Source organism: Colius striatus, chromosome 3 (genome assembly GCF_028858725.1).
Source record: "Colius striatus isolate bColStr4 chromosome 3, bColStr4.1.hap1, whole genome shotgun sequence".
In the NCBI taxonomy this organism is placed as follows: domain Eukaryota; kingdom Metazoa; phylum Chordata; class Aves; order Coliiformes; family Coliidae; genus Colius; species Colius striatus.
This window is the reverse complement of record NC_084761.1, coordinates 75,982,805-76,003,392: the sequence shown is the minus strand read 5'-3', so window position 1 is coordinate 76,003,392 and position 20,588 is coordinate 75,982,805. Positions and strand designations below refer to the sequence as shown.

General features: G+C 36.5%; 1 protein-coding gene across 5 annotated transcripts in view; it reads right to left on the bottom strand.

The window, feature by feature from the left end:
* ARAP2 (ArfGAP with RhoGAP domain, ankyrin repeat and PH domain 2) overlaps positions 1-10,598 on the bottom strand; it is a 139,797-nt gene extending 129,199 nt beyond the window's left edge. For 3 of the 5 annotated variants that reach the window (XM_061992913.1, XM_061992918.1, XM_061992917.1), the window contains exons 1-2: positions 10,481-10,598; positions 3,619-4,666 (exon numbers count right to left, since the gene is read on the bottom strand). In XM_061992913.1, coding sequence (XP_061848897.1) covers positions 3,619-4,520 — 902 coding nt within the window. In that variant the 5' untranslated portion in view covers positions 4,521-4,666; positions 10,481-10,598. Of the gene's footprint in view, positions 1-3,618; positions 4,667-5,720; positions 5,813-10,292; positions 10,311-10,480 lie in introns of those variants that run through there. The other 2 variants (XM_061992914.1, XM_061992916.1) reach the window with 2 other exon arrangements.
* Between the last annotated feature and the right edge of the window lie 9,990 nt (positions 10,599-20,588).

Genomic DNA, 20,588 nt, shown 5'->3' with positions numbered 1-20,588 from the left:
CAGTAGCTATTTTGCCTAAGAGTGACACGCATGATATTCATGATCCAAAGCCTCTAAAACCATCACTATACTTACTATGTTAAATCTTGTGCTAAAGGCACATTAGTGGTTAGCTCCATCTACTGTATTAGTTTCAGTATTTTGTCTTACAAAAGCCTGTATAAGGAAGAACTCACTTAGAGCAAAAGCAGCAAGACAGACCATGAATCTTTCAGTTCACTGTGTTTAACCCTTTGTTCTGTTCCACAACATGACTGGGGAAACATTCTATAGTGAAGACTTCTCACCTAAATACAGAATGCAAGGTCTCTGAAAGGGTGATGAATTCATCTAAGAAAGACATTTTGGATGCTGATTATTTGAATTCTAGAATACGATTTGCAATCTCCTTAACTCCAGTGTTTTCAAGTGACCTTTAATTCTGTATTGGATATCTCAAAGTTACAAGAAGGAAGAGTGTAGCTGAATCATAACTATATGTCGCTTCAATACTGATCAACCAAAATCACTGCTAAAATCTGCACAATGACCCCACTATCAAGAACATTGTAATTGTCATGTTTCCTCTTTTTTTTTTCCTGTTAATTCTGCATACCTCAGTACTACAGTGATGCCGCATCCTTCAAAGAAAAAAGAAAACCAAAATATTTCCAACTTTCTAAAATTCTAAGGCATCGTACCAGCTGACAATGTGTTTTGTGCCCCTGGGTATTGCCTGTAACAAGTGAGGACAGGAAAGCAATAAAATTGCAAGACAGGCAAGTATATTATCAGTAATAAAAAGTGACACAGTCACAGCACTACTAAGGGGTGCAAGAAGACCCACCATATAAACTTTTTGTGCCAGCAGGCACATAAGAGATCATGAAAGAAGCATTTCCTTGCCTAAAAAAATAATGATGAATATTTATGAATGACTAGAAAGAAATATTGGGTTTCCCAGAAGATTTCAGCAGGATTTCTCTGCCTCTATGGAAAAGCCTTCACACAATGTACTAAGCACAAAACCCACATCTATCAATAAAAGTAAATTCAGAACGTTTGTCTATGCAGCTCTACAAGACAGACACAATCTTTCCTGAGGTTAAATATGCTGCAAGCTACCATTTAAAAAAATCTGTATAATTATTTTCATCTAAAAAAGTACTCAGCAAAGTTATCAAGAATGTTTCTGTGAAGTTTCAGTTCTGTTTTGAAGTTCAAGTTTAACCTTGATCTTCCTCAGACAGACTTCTACTTGTCCTTCAAGATTTCCATATTGTTCTAAGTGAAGCATAAAGATCAAGAACATAATCTGGAGCTCACAAATAAAAATGGTGGATAATGAAGTTAGTGACTCGGTCACATACCAATCACTGATAGACTAGGATTTGGAGGATTTACTTCAATGATGGGAAGAATACAAATACAGCGTTTACAAATATAGTATATTCTCTCTACTGGATGATTGTTTTTCAAAAGGCATTAAGAGTAGTCTATCAGTAACTAGTTACTGTTATCTTTTAGGATTAAATTCTCATTTCAGCTCAGCAGGAATAGCTTTATTATATGAAGTAGGGATAATCACTCTACAAAAGCAACTCCTCATTGAAAGAAGTTAATCCTTAAGTTTTAATTAGTGCAATTTTTTTGTGATTTAGAATGCACTGATGAGACATTTTTTAAGAAAATAAAAATTTCTTAATTGTTGCAAAGAATCTTTATCTCTCCATCTGTTCAATCAAACATTTTTACAACATTTAATATTGATTTCTTTCAATAATCTAGAATAAACTTTTAAGTGCTGGGAAAACGCTACATTTAAGGCATGTATAAGCTTGTTATTGATGTTTCCAACTGATGAGATATGCAGATGAAAAAAACAAGATAAATACTCAGACACTTCCCTTCCAGGCATAGCCAGTGGTTTAAAAAAAAAAAAAAAAAAAAAGACTAAAAAAGGTGCAACCTAATAATTTGGGTACAGCTATGCCAACAAAACTTTGCATATGCCTTTGCATGTATTTTTGGTCTCTGTTTGAAACACTTAACCAGTGTGGTGAGTAAAAGCTTATAGTTAATAGAGAAAGAAAAAAAAAAAAAAAGAAATCACAAATTAATCAGTGACTAGATATTCTTCATTTATGCAGCCTATAACATTATGATCAACTGCACATTCAGTGCCTGTTATTTTTAACATTCAAATAATATTACTTATATTAAGACAGTCCTGGATTTAAAACTGTAGTATCAGACCTTTTCATCTACATTCCATCATACTTTTGCGAAACAAGCTACAACAATTAATGCTTATTCAAGACAGTAAGCGCTACTCACTAATTTGCGGATCCAAATTATTAATTCAATCCCTTGGAAGGAAGAAAAAATCCATATCTATATCACATGAATATTTTGTAACAAATTCAAACTCTCCTATAAAATTTATCATAAACTTTATTGGACTTTATCCAACACTGTCTTTACCAATGCTGCACAGAAAGAACTTTACAAAGATTCCATAAACTCTGAAAACTATCGACATCTACCTCTTTCTTTAAAAAACTTCTTTCCTTTTTTCCATTTTTTTTTTCCTGCTGGAATTCCTCGAATATCTTTTTATATAAGCACCATTAAAAGCTAAGGTTTTGTTATAAAGAGAAATAATATGACAAATCAGTTGCATTCATTCTACATTAACAGTGAAATGACAACCAGTTTCAAAATTTCTCTAAAAGCCCTCTTAAATAAAGTCCTTGCTTAAGACCCACAGTAAAATGATCTTCTATTTTTATTTAAAACAAAAACTTGCATATTTATATTAACATGTTATGTGCTTTAAGGCTAAGACTTAAGATTCTCATATAATCATCTTGTTATGTCCATGCATGCAATTATATCAAATACAACCTGCTTTGTTTCACAGGGTGACTATGCCAAAGAATGCACAAAACCTAACCTCCTAGATCTTTCTTGTAAGTTAGATACACAAAATATAAACTTACATTTTCCAAGAACAGTATCTCTTGCAGGATACAACCTTAAAAGTTCCCAAGATAAAATCTGAATACTTCCGGTTTACATTAATTGTCCTCTCATCATAAAAATAGATTATTATACTTAGGGGTGCATTTTTAACCCTCTTGACTGTTTTGTCACCATTTTCCTAGGATAGTTTAGAATTTCATCAGAAACACTAGAGCTAAGGTCTAATTAATATTACTAGCAATGTTTTGATCTGAAATAGATTCAACAGCTTTTTCTGTAGATTTTCAATCTTGTTTTTATAAAAATTGTGTATTTCCATTCTTCTTCATCTTAACAGCATAAAGTTTAAAAAACTCTTGACATAGCTGTTTCAAACAACAAGGTTGTACCTAAAGCAATAGATTGCTTTCTCTGAAAATAAGTAGACATGATCAGGAAGGTTATAAGGAAACACTGTTCTAAAGCTTCCCCTTATACTTTCATTTCTGCTTCTAGCCTGCATTGAATCTTTATCCTCTTTAATTTGGCAACATTCATATCACATACAGTGTATTTACAGCATATACAAAAAATATCGTCAATAAAATGATATAAAAAACCTGTGAGAAACTCAAAATCATATTTTCTACATTAGAAAAAAAAAGTAGCATTTACCTTGATGAAGCTTGAAATTTACCCGATTCAGGAATTTCTGGTACAGGGCGATGCCTTAAAATAAAAGACCGGCTTGTTCTTGGAAATACTTTCATGCAGTTTTGTTTATAAGAACCATACAAGTCATTGTCTATCATTTCTCCTTTAAATTTAAAGAATGGTGAATTTGGCTGACTATCAGATAAATCATCCTCATCTGCAAACATCAGATGTTTGTTTTCATTGTATTTGGTCTCACATGAATGAGCAAATGAAGGAGGATTGTGAAATGTCAAACAGCCAGCCAAGTGCTCATCAGCTTGGTATGCAGCAGCTTCTTGCAGTGATGTATCTGGCTGAGTATTCATCTTCATACTTCCACTTAGATTGATAGCTTCTAGTATGCTGTCTGAATTCTGGTATAAACTAGAAAAATCCAAATTTATAAACCTATCATCATTTGCCTCCGGTAAGTTTTGCTCTGCAAGTTCAAACGTTTCTTCACCAATGTAAGCTTTATTAAGTTGCTCTGGCAATATGGCAGGTATCAAGCTAGTCCCATCTGCACTTGAATTGCTTATTGGAGACTCCTGATCTGAAGATGAACAGTGTTTCTCTTCTAAACCTTTCAAGTCTTTGAATTTTAGATTTTTACCGAAAAGAGAATTGTCTTGCATTTTTGAAAGAGTGGTGTCTAATTGCTTAAGAATCCTTCTGCGGTGCCCTGTAGGCAACACTCCAATTTGCTGAAGCACATTGTTATCTATTCCCACACAATCTGTCACAATGTTATAGCCGTATTCTTTAAAGTTAGGAAGATACTGTCCCAAGTTAATGTTGACCAAGAATTCTTCAATATCAGTGCAATTGCCTGTGGATGACATGATAGCAGCTTCATTACGAATATTGCCCCACACAGTCATGTAGAAACTTAGTCAGAATATGTGCATATTCACTAGCAAGAAAGCTCTCCAAATTCAGTGTCAGTCAGCCAGTGGAGAATGTCAGTTTCTTCAAGACACTTCAAGATTCTTCAGTTCAAACTGAATTTTTTTTAAAGACTGCAAACCTATGGAAAAGAAAGAGAATGTTTAAAAAAATCCCAGCTGAATTCACATTAAGCTTACACAAAATTCTGAAAGGCTCCCTGTCATTTGTACAGCAATATTTTTAATTGCTTATATATGAAAAATTCAAGGGTAAACAGCATAACCTCTCCATCCTTTTATCTTGGCCTATATAAAAAGAACAGTGAAATCAAAGTCTAAACTCAGCACAAGTAACATAGTCTTAAGACATATAATCCTAATAGTTAACATTAAGATGAGCAGTTAAGAGATTAACCACTTATCTAAACACATATACTCTTATTACATGGAGTACCTGGATATAAGGGGGAGAAAGTGATCCAAGATCAGAGCTCAAACCCAAAGCTTTCCTATTCCCACACTAGCATCAACTGCAGCGCAGAGCTTCTACTCCTTTCTGAGCTTTAAACTCTTTTTAGCACAGAAACACTTTCAGTGGGAGAAAGCAGAATTTATTGGGTAGCCTATTCTGTATGAACTGTGGGTTCAAGCCCTCTCCAACTGAGAATCCAGTAAACAAATGCCATGACCAATAAGGTAGTTTACAAAGCTGGAATCACTTCTGAGCACATTTGGGGAAGGCAGGAGTGCCTTAACTGTTTTGAAAAATAAAGTCAGGAAGCTATGAAAATATGATGAAAATATGCCTCACAGATCAGGTCTTTCAAAGACCTGTCACGGGGGAAAACAGGTAACTACTAGCTTTTCAACTCTGTCAAAAAAGGAGCTTTCCCTTAGCCACAAACAGTAGCAAAGGCGTATCCCTATAAGCAACTTCTGGCCTCCACACTAGGGGCATTTAGTATCTCAAGTGCCCAGAACAATTTTTCCACTCAGTATTTTTCAACTCAGCTCTTGCACACTCTGCTTCCACTTATTTGAGCTCTTACTTCTTTCAAGGCCATATGCAAATTCACAATTTACAAAATCTAAAGCAGAAGGAGAAACTACCATTCTGAATGTGTTTGAGACAAACCGAAATCACAGTCTCTTTAAAGAAGGTTAAGATCATCAGCAGTCAACAGGTTTTTTCACCTCTCTCTTCCTGTACAAAGAGTAATTTGGCCTTAGGGAGACTAGCTGACTGTAGCAGCTGTCCTGGCATGCAGGTACTGGCCTTAAGCAGCCTGAAAAAAAAAAAAAATGAAGAGCTTCAGTAGACTTAAGAGTCTTAAGTAGCAATAAGAAAGGATACCATATGCCTAAGATATATCTATGGTAATAGGTATTGATCCTTTTTTCTTTAAAATAATTCCTGACAAAAAGGGATCTAGAATTGAAGCCTGAAAGACTGTCTACTTTTGTATGGTATCAATTCCTCCAATAAAGGATAAAATACTCTTAATTTAAGATTTTCCCAATGTCTTTAAATAACAAAGCCATTACTCAGAATGGCTTAAATCTTTATGCCCCTCCCAATTCCCCAAGTAAACATACAAATAAATAGAAATTTAAAATCATATACTGAACATAGTACAACTGTTATCAATGCTATTAGTGATTGTACTGTATGAATATTAAATAAATTATTAAATAACTCAATCACTAGAAGTGTTTTCTTGCACCATTTTGTAAATATATGTATTACATATATTTACCATATTCAAAAAGTAGTAATCATAAACAGGAGGAAAAATATTATATATATGAAGTAAATATGAAATGTGACATAATATAAAAAATATATGTGAGCCTACACTTTTCTCGAAGTTGTAAACATGAACACGACACATTATAAATATTCAACTTATTTTAAAAAGTCTTTGGATTTTTGATAATCTGTTTAACTTACTTTTTGGGACAATATTTGATCATGGTACAGAAGTATGAGAAGGGACTTAGTATATTGAATATGAAATTCATAGTATTAAAACTTTTTAGAGAAAGAACTCTGTAGGCCAATCAGATATCAACCTCTCAAGAGAGATGAATTTTTGTACTAAAGGATTCCCAAGACATTCAAATTCAAAAAGTCTTGGATTGGGCTAAACTGATTAGCAATCAGCTTTTTGATTTAACTTTGTCCTTTGCCAACCTGAGTACTTATTTAAACACTTGTCATTCCTCAAAAACTCCAGACATCAGCATTTCCTCAAGCTTTTTCTACCCATAAATATAAAATTGAACAGTATGGCCACCACCCATCCCTAAACCTTGAAAAATATACATATGGGGGTTGAACTAGATAAGCTCTAAAGGTCCCTTCCAACCCCTCCCTTTCTATAATTCTATGAAATACACAGTCTTTTATGAAGTTTAATATATATTCTGAATAATGAATGAGAAATAATTAGTTCAGACATTACTGAAGTGGGCAAAAAGTATCAGACCGGCAGGCAGTTTGTGCCAGCAAATATTCTTTCAGGTACTCAATATAAAAAACAAACAAACAAACAAACAAAAACACAAACAACACCCTTCACCCCAAAAAACCCGATCAATCAAAAAAAATACCAAACCATATGTCTAAGTATATAACAGATCTACAATTTTAAGCATATCAGTCTAACTGTTTTAAGGTTGGAGTTGCAATCAGTTATGTCAACATTTCCACCGTCCTTGGCAGTTCTGGGTTTTGAGGTGGTATTTGGGTATTTTTTCCCCTGAGGTGTTAGTGTTTATTTTCAGACAGTGTCATTTCCTTAATCTCTCCAGATTAAGCAGTACCTTAAGAAAGAAGCTTTTAGTTATATATTTATAAATAAATACATTTCATATAAACATGTTTATTTATCCATGCACACACTCTTTTTGGTATCTAAATATTGTTTTTTCTACATGCAATAGCTTTGCCCACACCTTATTCTGGAACACCTCCAGTGTTGTTACTTCAGGAGCTAAAATAGCCATGTATTATCAGTCATTTGGATCCTAACCCATCTCTGTATAAACCACATAACAGTGCAGAGGATTACCAAGCACAGGAAAAACATGCTTCCAGATTTCCAAGAACCATTATTTTTTGCAGTGTATTCTATAAACAAGCAGACTGAGAAGAAACTGCTCACTGAGATGACATTTTGAACACAAAATGCCAGCACGGCCAGAAGCTGACGCCTGAACTATTTTCTGTTACTGCAGTAATCCTCAGCAGAAGTTCAAGGTTCATCAAGACATTCTATAGATGTGGCCTAGCTATTCATCTGGTTAGGTATCAGCAAGTTCATAGTCACGCATAATTTATGATCCTGAGCAAAGGGTTATACTGACATGTGTTTTGGTTTGACTACTTGGACGAGGAGCCAAGAGTCAAGTAACAAGCAGCTAAACAAATCCACACACTGGTAAATGTTTGTATCACAGGCTAGAAGACAATACTGAATGTTTATTATTAGAATGTTTTGTCCTTACTAAAGGTTTCAGCTCAGGAAATATACAGAAAAAGCAGAACTCAAGGACCATCATATCCCAAATATTAATCTATTTCAATGTAATTAATATCAATTTCTAAAATAACCTCCTCCATATCTTTAATTGTAGAATAAGTCATAACTAACCCTAAAGAATGCATTTTTATGCATACATTCACTTTCACATCCGTATTTGTACTACTACAAGGAGTTTAAGTAAACAACAGTCTTCAACATTAGTGCACATGGTTGCACACATCCCATAAACATAAAAATGAGAGAAATTGCTTTTGCTTAAATAAAACTGATTCTTTTTATACTTTCACATTCTCCAATCCAGGACCAAGACAAAAGTCACCATTCAACATAGTTGCTAAAAATGGGAAAATGTTATAGCGGTTATACAAAAATCAAGCTTCTTGGAAGACGTTTAATCATTCCATTTAATAGAAATAAGAGTAAAACATCTAAATTGCTACGTGAAAAAAACAATACAAGGGAAACCATATAGGCTTTTCTTCCAAGAAAATACATTTCGCCAGGGAATGAATTGCAATTTGTGTCGCACATCCCAAGTCTTATATGGGATCACACAACTTGCTTTCACAGAAGATGATGTTTTTCACACTTCCTTTTCAATCCATTTTCATGTTCTTCCTTTTCCCACCTCATGGAAAGGGCTTAGACAAGGAGGTGCAACACCTCAGAGTGGCATAACAGTTCTTTTTGTTTTACTAAAAGTGACAGCTAAACAGCATCCAAGAAAAATGATAACACTGCCATGGACAAAGCATACCTAACTTCCAGGCCCCTTTCTCACATGGAGAGCAAGTACCTGTACCTAACATTCTGAAAAACCCCATCAGCTGATTCTAGGATTCTTCTATTCTATGATTATTCAAATTGAAAAGTCTTCAGAACAACACTGATTGGAAGACAGACAGACAAATCAGACAAATCTATGTTGAAACAATCACACAATTCAACTTTTAATACTGCAATGTGTGAACAGTAGGATATAGCTAAATATAAAAACACTCCAGTGAGACTCTTTTTCCCTTTTTAACATCACTACAGGTATTAGCCTAAAGAAAATGTCAAACCTTTAGAGGTGTATGGAAGGATAATCACACTTTAAGCATTCAATTCAACAAACACAAACAAGTTTAGGCTTGTTCCCAGCCTCTGCTAAACCACATATTAGATGAAGACCCAAATAAACCAGTAAAAATCCCACAATAACAAAAACAAAACAAAAAAAAAAAAACAAAAAACAAAAAACCACCACCTATGATAGGACTTACCACCCAGCACAATGAAATCTGCCAGGGGTGAATTTCATCTTCCCATTTTACTTAACTGCATACAAACTGACAAGATTAAGACACCTAGAAAATGGGGAAGATCATTAAAGATCTTTCAAAAAAATCTAGATAATGCAATCAGCATACTGACTGCATGCTCAAAAAAAGAAGAAAAAAAAAACCTCTCACATGACCTTTTCAAAGCAGTTACTTAATGAACTAACATTTGGGTCAACTCAGAGCAAGAAAACTGATTGCAACAATTCCAATAGAACTGTTTCCTCTTTCAAATGTAAAGAAGTTACTAAGTGTAGTTCAATGTAGTGGATAATTATGAAATATCTTTAATCATACCTTCTGTCAAAATGTTTCTTTGTTTTATTTTTTTATTTCAATACACTTCATTTCTAGAAAAGAGTTCAGTCACCTTCGTTACCTCGGAGTCGAACCTCATGCTGCAAGAAATTCCAGTGGAACAACTTGCAGAGTCTCTGGAGTAAGGAACTGCATGGCATGAATAAGCAAGCTAAAGGTAGAATTGGCTCAGAACACTTCAACAAGTTGCTGTGGCAACACTTGGGTACTGTAGCATTCATTTTATCTATCTAGGCCACCCTAGTTGCTCTTTGACTTTCTCAGAATGAACTTCATAGATTTTCTGATAAAATTTTCTGAAATATATTGTCAGCTAACAAGAAGTTTGTGTCCAACTTGACAAAAACAAGTCATAGCATAACTATACAATAATAAAGCACTGTTACTTAGTACGACATTTATATAAAGAACATTAAAATAGTGTAAGCTAAAAAGAAAACTACAGAGGAAAAAAAAATATATATGCCTTATTTTCTACTTGCCTACGAGCTACCTCTTGTCAGATTCCAACTTTGGAATCTGGCGCTCATCCGAGACATACAATGTACTGAAGCACTCAGCCTCACCACTGAGCTCACCGGTAACTTTAACGCTGTACTCCAGCACTGCGGTTTTGCAGGACTCAGACCGGGACCGGGACCTTCAGCATCCCAGCAGCGGCCCGGTCCGGGGAGCTGCCCGCGCAGGCCGCCGCGCACAGGGCAGCAGGCAGGCTAGTCCTTGCCCTCTACCTCGCAAACTCCGCACCCCGCCGAGACTAGCTTACCTCCAGCAAAACGCAGCGGCGTCAAGGAGAGAGAAGAGCAGGGAGACGGAAGAGCAGGTCTTTACACTACCTCAGCTTTCTTTTCTGGTCGCTTGCTTTCTTTCTCTCCTTCCTTCCTGCCACCACACTGCACCCCACCCCCGCGCTGCTCCCCGGCAAGCCGCGCCCGCGGCACGCAGCTCCCTCCCCTCGCTCACTCTCTCGCTCGCTGGCTGCTTCCCCCGCGCAGGACGCGGCCGCACCTGGGCGCGGGCGGGGAGCGCCGCGCCGCGCCGCGCGTGGGCCGCCGGGCCGGGGCGGATGCTCAGGGCGTGCTCGCCGGGCAGCATTTTTCTGGTAGAGTCAGGAGAACGGCAGCTTGCAGCCGCAGGCTTCGGCCGTGGGAATGCTTACTGCCCTAGCGCATCGTTTCACAGGCTCCCGTGTTCCCCCCGCCTCGGGCTGGGGTGCTGGCGGAGCTCCTTCCCGTCCTGCCTCCTAAGTAGCCGGCAGCCTGGCCAGTGGGCAGAGGGCTTCCCTGTGTCATCTCAGAGCCACGCTCAGGGCGGGCGCTCATGGTGCGAGGAAGCAGTATTACCTTACAGCAGTGGCACAGTTGTTGAGCGATTACTTGCCTTTAAATAAATAAATAAACAAACTTTCAGTAATACATGTAAGCATCCCCATCGCTAGGAACTCGTCCACACCCGTGCATTACTGTCACTCAGCAGAAACAAGCTTTTTGTTGCACGAAATGAAACCAAAAAGTGTTTTCATATACTCCACCAGCGTACGTGCACACCATTGTCTTGATGTAACAGTCCTGACATTTTTTCCATTGAAATCCAAGGACGCAGCACAAGACTCACACTGTTGCACCTGAAGTCTGCTACTACTGAAGAAGAAAAGAAGCAAAGATTTACTGAGAAAAAGAGGCCAGTAATTAAAGTGCTCATTTAGGAGCAACTAAACCTGAGTTCTTTTTCCTGCTTCGAAGTCTGCTTACTACATGCTAAATACAGGCTTGCTAAGTAAGGCTGTTAAAAACCACAAACTTTTGGTTTTGCCTTTTTAGAAAACCTAAAGAAATTTATTGCTCCACTTTTTATTGAGGCTTTTGCTGAGCCTGGCTCAGTGTCATTCCTAATTATTTGCAAAGGCACCTATATGTTTCTAAACCCAGTTAGCACACAGATGTGATTCAGGTAAGTATACTAACACCCTTTTTGGTCATAACCTTTATGGATTATAACTTAATGACTCAGTGTCATCTGATCACAGATCTACCTAATATTTCCAGCTAAGCCTAGCTTCCTTTCAGAACAGTAAATGTGCCAATGCATGCTTAGAAAAAGGAATTTTAACCACAGCAACTTAAAATATTTGAAAGATTCCAGTCTTGTAAAAAACAGAAGACTTGCCCCCTTTGTAAGGCTTTTTTGCCACACAGAAAACCAATTAATTAGTAGTTTATGCACAGCTGAAATTTCTTTTTCCTGCAAGTTTTCCTGTGTATATCTTATTTGACATTATCACTCTCAGGCAAGCCTATACCCTGTTTTTCTTAGAAATAAAATAGCATAATTTATCAGATTCCAAAAAAGTTCTTAAGTTTCTAGTTTATCTACAGCATATAGCTCTCCGTTCACTGTGTTAAAAAATCTTGAAAAAATCTAAAAAGATATTGCATCTTCCTAATGTAATTCAGAAGACACAGTATTCTTCTATGGCATGTTCATTGAATCATAGAACGATAGGGCTTGGAAGGGACCTCTGAAGATCATCTAGTCCACCCCCTCTGCAGAAGCAGGCCCACCTAGATCAGGTCACACAGGAACATGTCCAGGCAGGTTTTGAAAACTTCTAGAGAAGGAGACTCCACACCCTCCCTGGGCAGCCTGTACCAGGGCTCCAGCACCCTCCTAGTAAAGATTTCCTTAAGACTAAGCGGAACTTTTTGTATTCCAGATTTTGTCCATGACCTCTAGTCCTATCACGGGACACTACAGAAGAAAAAGTATTGCCCTGTCCTTTTGACATACACCTTTCAAATAAGTATGAATGAAGCTCTCCCTCGGTCTCCTCCAGCCTGAAGAGTCCCACTTCTCACAACCTTTTCTCATATGAAATATATTCCATACCCCTGATCATCTTGGTGGCCTTGTGATGGACTCTCTCCAAAAAGTCTGGACACAGTACTGCAGATGAGGCCTCGCAGAGGAGAGAGAGAGAGAGAGAGAGAGAGAGAGAGAAGATGGAATAATGTCATCTAAACTGTGCAGGAACTGACCCTGAGGATATGAATCTGCCCTAGATTTTCACACTCTGTCTGTGTGGCTTGTCACAAGTCAAAGTAGGTGTTTGCCACATTTTTTGTTGTTCATTAAACTATTAACATAATTGATTCAAACCAGTCAGCCATTTTCCAGTTTTCAAATATTGGGATTTTTGAATGTGTACATCCTTAGAAATATGGATCAGTTCTATTCACTGCATATTTATTGTATCTAAGAACTTTGAAACTAGCTACCGAAACAACAAATTAATAAGATAAACTGGGAGACCCAACTGCTGCTCCTTCCTTCACAAATGGCCTACAAATTGTTCTGATGTTTAGACAAAGTTCTATTCAGACATGGATATTTAGATGTAGCAAGATCTCTTCTAAACTTAGTCATTTGTAGTCTTTTCAGTCTCATTTGCACCTCTTTAAAGCAGAGGTGATATAATTTATCCACTAGTCTGCTTAAGATGCTGAGAAAGTTACATATATTTCATTTTTGGAGCACATGAAGTATTATAAGAAATGTTAAGCTACATCTCATACAACTAGCAGGTGAACAGCTACACCTTTTTTGCTTTGAACTTTATTACTATTTTCATAGTATAGAATCAATATTATTGCTAATAAAATATCAGAAAAACTAACCTTGGAGATTAAATCACACATTACAATTTTCGCAAGCAGCAGGTTTCTAGCATGAGATAGTATATTTCATTCAGGGTAAGACAAGAAGGCTGTAAACTTCAGAAAAACTATAGGACTGTAGTCAAGCACAAGAGCTGAGATGTCTTGGTTTGGGTTTTGCATTTGCTATCGACTGTTTATGTGACCTTGGCATTCCTCAGCCAGTTACAGAGTTCTTGGCAACTTTGTTACTTTTGTATGTCTCGCCAGACACCAACCTACCTTTTTACTCCGACTTGTGAGTCAATTTGACCCATATCCCATATTTTAATGTAATTGTGTAACAATCTGATTTCCAAGCATCATAAGATAGTCCCCTGCACCATATGATGAATTTGTATTTTTAGACTATAACTTTATAATGTTCTTCTTTTCAGGTATGACAACATAACAATTGTGGCTTTTGCCGTCTTATTTCCTTTAATGGCTTTATGTTTGACCTTAACGCAGTCTCTGTTTTCTTAAAGCTACTGTCCCTTCCAACCCTTAAGATTCTGTGATTCTGTGACTCATGAAGTAGTCTCTTTAAGCTATTGTGATATCATTAAATAACTTTTGAAACAAATTACATAAAGCTGATGTAACAGAGTGATACACTGTTTACTGATTACTTTTACAATATGCTGAGGTTTTTTTCTTTCCCTTGCCAATTCTGGTGACAGGTGTCAAGAGTTATTTTCTGGCTTATGTATTGTATGTTGCTCTCAATTGCACCTGCAAAATCCTCTAAAAGCAGGAAGTTATTCAGATTAGCTGAAACTCTGAAAATAAAAACATTTACAAATCAATAGTAACAGTTGCTTTGAAAGCAGCTCTCTTATAGTGGTGATGGATGAGTCACAAACACTGACCTCGCTTTCAGTGGGAGTCTGCAAAGATGGCAATTCAAAATGCATCCCTGGGACAACATGAAGTTTCTGTAAATTAAGGAGGATCTATCCACTGTCTTGTGCAAAAATACGTAATACAGTACTTCCCTGGACTAACCCACTCCATGTCCTGTCTTGAGCCAGCGTCTACCCCGGTTGATGCAGTCCTATGGTCTGGTGATCCCCTACTTTTATATACATTGACATGTGTTTCAATCTGCACGCAACCCGAGATTTTTTTCTGCAGTACTGCTTTGTTTGAATTCATTGCCTATGGGGAAGTAAAAGTCTCTTATGTATAAGAGTCACCTAAGTTCACAAGCCGAGAAATGAAAACAGCAAATTTATTCTCACAAGGCAGAGGAGTTAAGCTTGTGTTTCAAATGAAAGACATATAATAATAATAGATTAAAATACCTGCCATAAATCTCTCATTGTAGCTGGTACTTAGGTTTTCTCCAAGAAATCTGCCACTAGAAAAATCTAGAGATGTGGCTTCAACACTTTCTTTTCAGAGCACCTGTGTTCAGTGTGAGAGCTTATCCCAACACTTCTGTCTCTCAAAGGTCTTCAGGTTGCTTTTGAATACAAATGCAGATTCAAAGTATGTGGTAAATTTCTTTGCTATTACTCTCATTTAGGAAACTTACTTATCCTGGCATAACATCCTGTCATCTTTGAGAAGTCCAATGGGGCATTCTTAAACTTATTTGAAAATAAACTACTCTGAAGAATTTTTCTCCTTATCGAAGTGCTAAATTTTTTCTATATTAATCTTCTGCATAGTTCATTGAATTGTAATGAATCACACATCATTAAGGTTTTATCTACACAGCATAGGCTTGCTTGAATTTTGCAGAAACCACATATGACACGTTTAAAGATGCTATTAGTTTTAAAGGTCACCATCTCACACACCTCCTTCCCTCTTTCATTTTGCTTGTTGCTTAACCAAATTTGGCATGGAAAGTAATGAAACATAATTATTTTTAGTGGAAAAAAGTAACCAAAGTACAATCATGATTAAAATTGTATATAATTCGATTTAATGTTACATTATTATTTAGGTCTAGTGAAAGGCATTATTTCTCTTCTGTTTTCTCTTTTCCTCATTGCTTTCTGTCCAATTGGAGAAAACAACCCATGATAGTTGGCTCACTCCCCAGGATTCCGGTGCTATTAAAGCAACTCAACTGGAGGCTTACTGTATATACAAATGATACTTTAATACAAAACTCATCATAAAGATACCCCATCTGTCCATGCATAGTTTCTTGTGAAGTTACTAGGCTAAGTTAGAAGCTGAGAAGCATCAAGTCTTTGAAGTTTGACTACATGTATCACATTTCACATATGGTTTCCTTAGTTTTCACTCTCTTTTCTAAAGAAATTGAGAAACAGCCTGAAGCATAAAATGCTGGAAGAAAAGTTAAAAGTAGACAAACCATCTGTGAGGGTACCAAGTGGTACTGGAAGTACCAGTAACCTTAGTTATTTTAGGTAAACAAAGGATGGCGTAACTATTCTGCCTACAATTTTGAATTAGATTGGCATTGAAGAAATCACATTCAAATACTCAGCTTATGTTACAATTATAATTCTCACATAATTTTTCACCTCCTTCTACTACAGAAAATTTCATACTCCCTTCAAGTATTGCTTTATACTATGAGTATCTCTTAATAGCAAGGAAAGTTTAACTACATTATTGAGAACAATATAACTTAGACTAGGACTTTGTAACAAAGGAAATACCAGCAAGTGAAAACAACTTTCATGTCATGTTTCCACAGACTTTCTCTAAAATTTAATTAAAATTGCAATTAAATAAGTCACTTAAATATTAGATATAAAAATCTAAAGTTTTCCTTACATAATTAAACACTAACATTAAAATAATATAAATTATGTTAAATAACTACAAAATACTATTGTTGATCACATCAAGAATTAGTTTTCCCCAAAGATTATCTTTAGATTATCTCATAAAATCTTATGAGGCAAAACAACAGAGAGGCTGTGGGAATTATGCTCCTCTCCAGGTGAACAGTTAATCGAGCTTCTGACCTTTTGGAGACACTGTGGAAATCCTGTCCTTTCTTTATGTATCATACAAAGGTTCAATTCAAGAAAATTCCATTTTGTATGTAAAAAGAACAACAACAACGACAACAACAAAACCTTATACTGTGGAAATCCTGTCCTTTCCTTATGTATCACGCAAAGGTTCGATTCAAGAAAATTCCATTTTTTATTCAAAAAGAACAACAACAACAACAACAAAACCCTATGCAAGACCAAAACCTTGGCTAAATCTTTTTATTTTATGCACATTGATATGGAATTCAAATTACATAGTCTATTCAGCTATTGCAATACAAAACTTATCATTTGTTTATGTCTAGGATCCTGGAGGCTTTCACAGTTCTTGCTTACAAATCAAAATTTAAAGGCAATAAATTTTAAAATAAAAGGAGTTCTAGTTTAAATTAATATACTAAACCCATTAATTGCTATTTCTACAGTGCAGTAACAATCTAAATGAGCATGAATCCTGGTTTTGTCTGAAAGAGAGTTAATTTTCTTCACAGGAGCTGCTACAGGGCCATATTTTGGATTTGTGCAGAGAACATTGTTAATAACATAGGTATATTTTAGTTGTGAATGAGCAGTGCTTACACAATGTCAAAGCCTTATCTGCTTCTCACCCTGCCCTGCCTTCAAACAGGTGGAGGTGGACAAGAATCTAGGAGAGAGCATGGCCAGGACAGTTGACCTGACCTAGCCCAACCGCTACTCCATACCGTAGAACAGTGTTATGCCCAGTATATAGTAGTTTAGGTCGTTTTAAACATAAGGAAAACTAATTTACTGTAAGGGTGATGAAGTACAAGAACAGACTGTCCAAAGAGGGTGTGGAACAAGCTGCCCAGGGAGGATGTATAATCTCCTTCTCTGGAGGTTTTCAAAACCCACCTGGATGCATTCTTGTGCTCCTTGACCTAGATGGACTTGCCTTAGCAGAGGGATTGGGCTAAATGATCACTAGAGCTCCCTTCCAACCCCTATCATTCAGTGATTCTGTGATTCTGTTATATAAACTGGGGGCAGGTTTAGCATAGTCTCACACTTTTTTCCCTCCTACACTCAGGAGCTTTGCCTTTCCTAATGTGAGGCTCATGCACAATGATTCATAGTTGAAAGAGCTCAATGTCAAGTACTGTGACTGTGCTAGGTGATTTACACCTTTTCTAATCATGTTATTTCATAATTATGTATTTCATGGGGATTGTTACTTTCTTCAAAACTTACATCACTGTTCACTGTAGTATGGTGCTGAATAAACTACCCATGTGAGCATATAATATAATTTCTATGTCATGGTATATCTGTAGCACTTTCTGTGTTTTTCTTATACTATTATTGTTTTCTAACCTGGGCCTTAGAACACCAGAGTCAGGAATAAAAATCATTACTCATATTTTCCAAAATGAATAGATAATAAATGCACCAAAATGCATTTATTGTCACATACTGAATTTTTCATTTTACACATAGTATAAAGATAGACTTTACTAGGTCTGAATCATGCAGTCTATAATCTCTTTTCCTTGCAGAGCAAAGTCCACTTCCTTTGTTATCAGCTATGCACCAGTGTTAAGGTATTCTGAAAAGAACATGTACATCTGCTAAATGGTAACAATTTAAATGTTTTCTTTGATCCCTGTTTTTCTGAATTTGCTATTTTGTTCCTCTTACATTGAAGGCCACTATTTAATATGGATGTGAAAACTCTCTTTTTTAACAGCTCTTTGAATAGTTGTAGAATACATTTAAAAGTTAATGTAACCCAGAAAAATGAATTGTTTTAAAATTAAATCAAGCACAGAGACAATTTTCCATTTTGATTATTTACTGATGTAGTTTTGCTGAAGATTAAGATTGCTCTTCAAAAAGGCAAAATTCAATGGAGAACTAAGCTCTGAGGATAGGTGCACAGCTCTTTTGTTATTAGCTCTTTCACACTAAGTAAATAAATAAACAAACAACACAAAATCTGAAAAGATACAATTCTGTCACAATTGCTCTTTCACTTTTATTTCTTACACTTTGACATTTAATTATTTTAAATTTTCTTCCATTTATGTTATATTGCCTCCTGAGACATAGAGTCCTATTTTGACAATCAGGTTGCAGGACATTCATATCTCTTTTCCTGTGAGTCTCTGATCTTAAAACTAACTAGCTAGTGCCCATACATAACCTGACAGTTTGAGTCTTAATCCTACCCATATGGGCCTGACTCTCAGTTAAAGGATGCATTTTAGGCAGGGATTTCCAGTGAGACTGGGACTCTACCACTGGCCAAATCTGTTTTCTGTGGTACAATATCCCAGAATTGTTTTCATTTGTATCTCATTTTGCTTTGTCTGTGTGTGTCTTTTACTTCTGCTTAAGATTCGAACTATAGTTTCACTGTTAAAGTTGAATCTGCTAGAGAATACAGTAATATTGTTGTTATCAAGTCTACTTATTCCTACTGTCTCAACCTTCTCTTTGTAGCTGACATGCTGCATAATAAACCATCGCAGATAACTATTCCAAGTTGAATTTAACTGCATGAAAGTACAAGCTTAAAATGATTGTAAAGTTTCAGCAGTAACTGTATGACATAAATTCTATTGAAGTAACTTTATCATATCATATTGAAGATTCTTTATCATATTTCAGTGAAAGGGCATCATCTTTCACATATATCTTCTATTACAGTATCTTCTTTAATATACTGTACTCCATATATTATTATAAGGTGTCTTGTATTTTCAGATAATATAAACATAATTTTTGGTAAAATTTCTGAGACTCACATAGAGAACATGAATCTTTACTCTTCATGTTTTCCAGTTATATTTTTTTAAGTTGAGCAGCATGTACTTTTACAATATACAGTGTTCAGAAAACTTCAAATATGGCACATCTAATCACCTACACTCACTAGGTGAGGCAGGCCTGGGCTATGAAGGTCTATGCGTGCACGCAGGGCCCTGAAAGCAACTACTACAGCTGGACCTGTTTAGGTAAGAGTTTATATCAATTAAAAAATGTCTGATTGTTCCCAAAGATTTTATTGTTATATAGTATAATACCTGCCAGTATATCTGCAAGGAGGCATGGCCAGGCTATCCCACACTGTACTGACGTCATGCTCAGAATATAAGGGGAGCTGCCAACGCGAACTGTGACTATTCCTGCAACTGAGCATTGGGCTCCAGGCAGTGAGCAGTTATGTCAGGCATTGCTTGTGTTCTGTATTCCTTTCCAGTCATTATGGCTGTTTGGTCTCTCCTTGTGTTGTTCTGTTGAATTATCCTCGTCTCAACCCACAAAGCTCTACCTTTTCCTCCAGATTCCAGCAAGTGAGCAGCTGCTTGGTTTAGTAGTTGTTGGCTGGGTTCAAACCACAACATGCCTCTTTTCATAACTCACATCTGTACATCACTAATTGATTTAGTCTGAAGTATTCTAAGTAAATACATAAGTGGCAAAAGTTTCAGAGATAAAGAATCCAGCTGTATTATGGTTAGCAGAACAACATGGATTCACACTGAGATATTTGCATGTGCAATACAGTAGACATATAATAATGCATTTTTGCCCATATTCTTTTCTTCCTCTTACACATCTCAAAAATTTGGAGTAGGAAGATGACGTTTTTTGCTTCCTTTACATGAAGATGTAAGTTCTTTTCAGAGTTCTCTCTTTCTTTTTTTTAGGAGCACAAGTAGTGTTCTCCTCTATCCCTTTGCTTATGAGCAGGGATGAGGAAAGTATATGGGAGGCAAAACAGATTATTACCTAGCTCCAAGCCTGATGTCACAGACAAAATTTTTGATTTTTTTGAGCACAAGGCACTTTACAGGGCACCAGGGATAATTCAGAGGGACATGATACAGCTATTACAAAGAGGGGGAAAAAAAGCAACTGGGACAAGAGTTATCAGGGCTCATTGGGAGGGCTTTAAACTAGATTTGAAGGAGGAAAGGGGCAAAATCAGGTTTGATGAAGGTAAGCCTGGGGGCATCATGCAGGTGTCTGAGGGATGGTCTGCTCCCTATATCCTTGGGTCTGCTGCCTTGGAGACTGGAGCTGGAGTTTTTTGTGGCAGCAGGGAAACAAAAATTATTATGCTAGAGGACACAGATATATCTGAAAATGGTCACGAGGAAGTTAGGATTTCTTTCCTCTGAGAGGTAGCTGGATTGGTAACCACCTTAAATGCATCTACACCAAT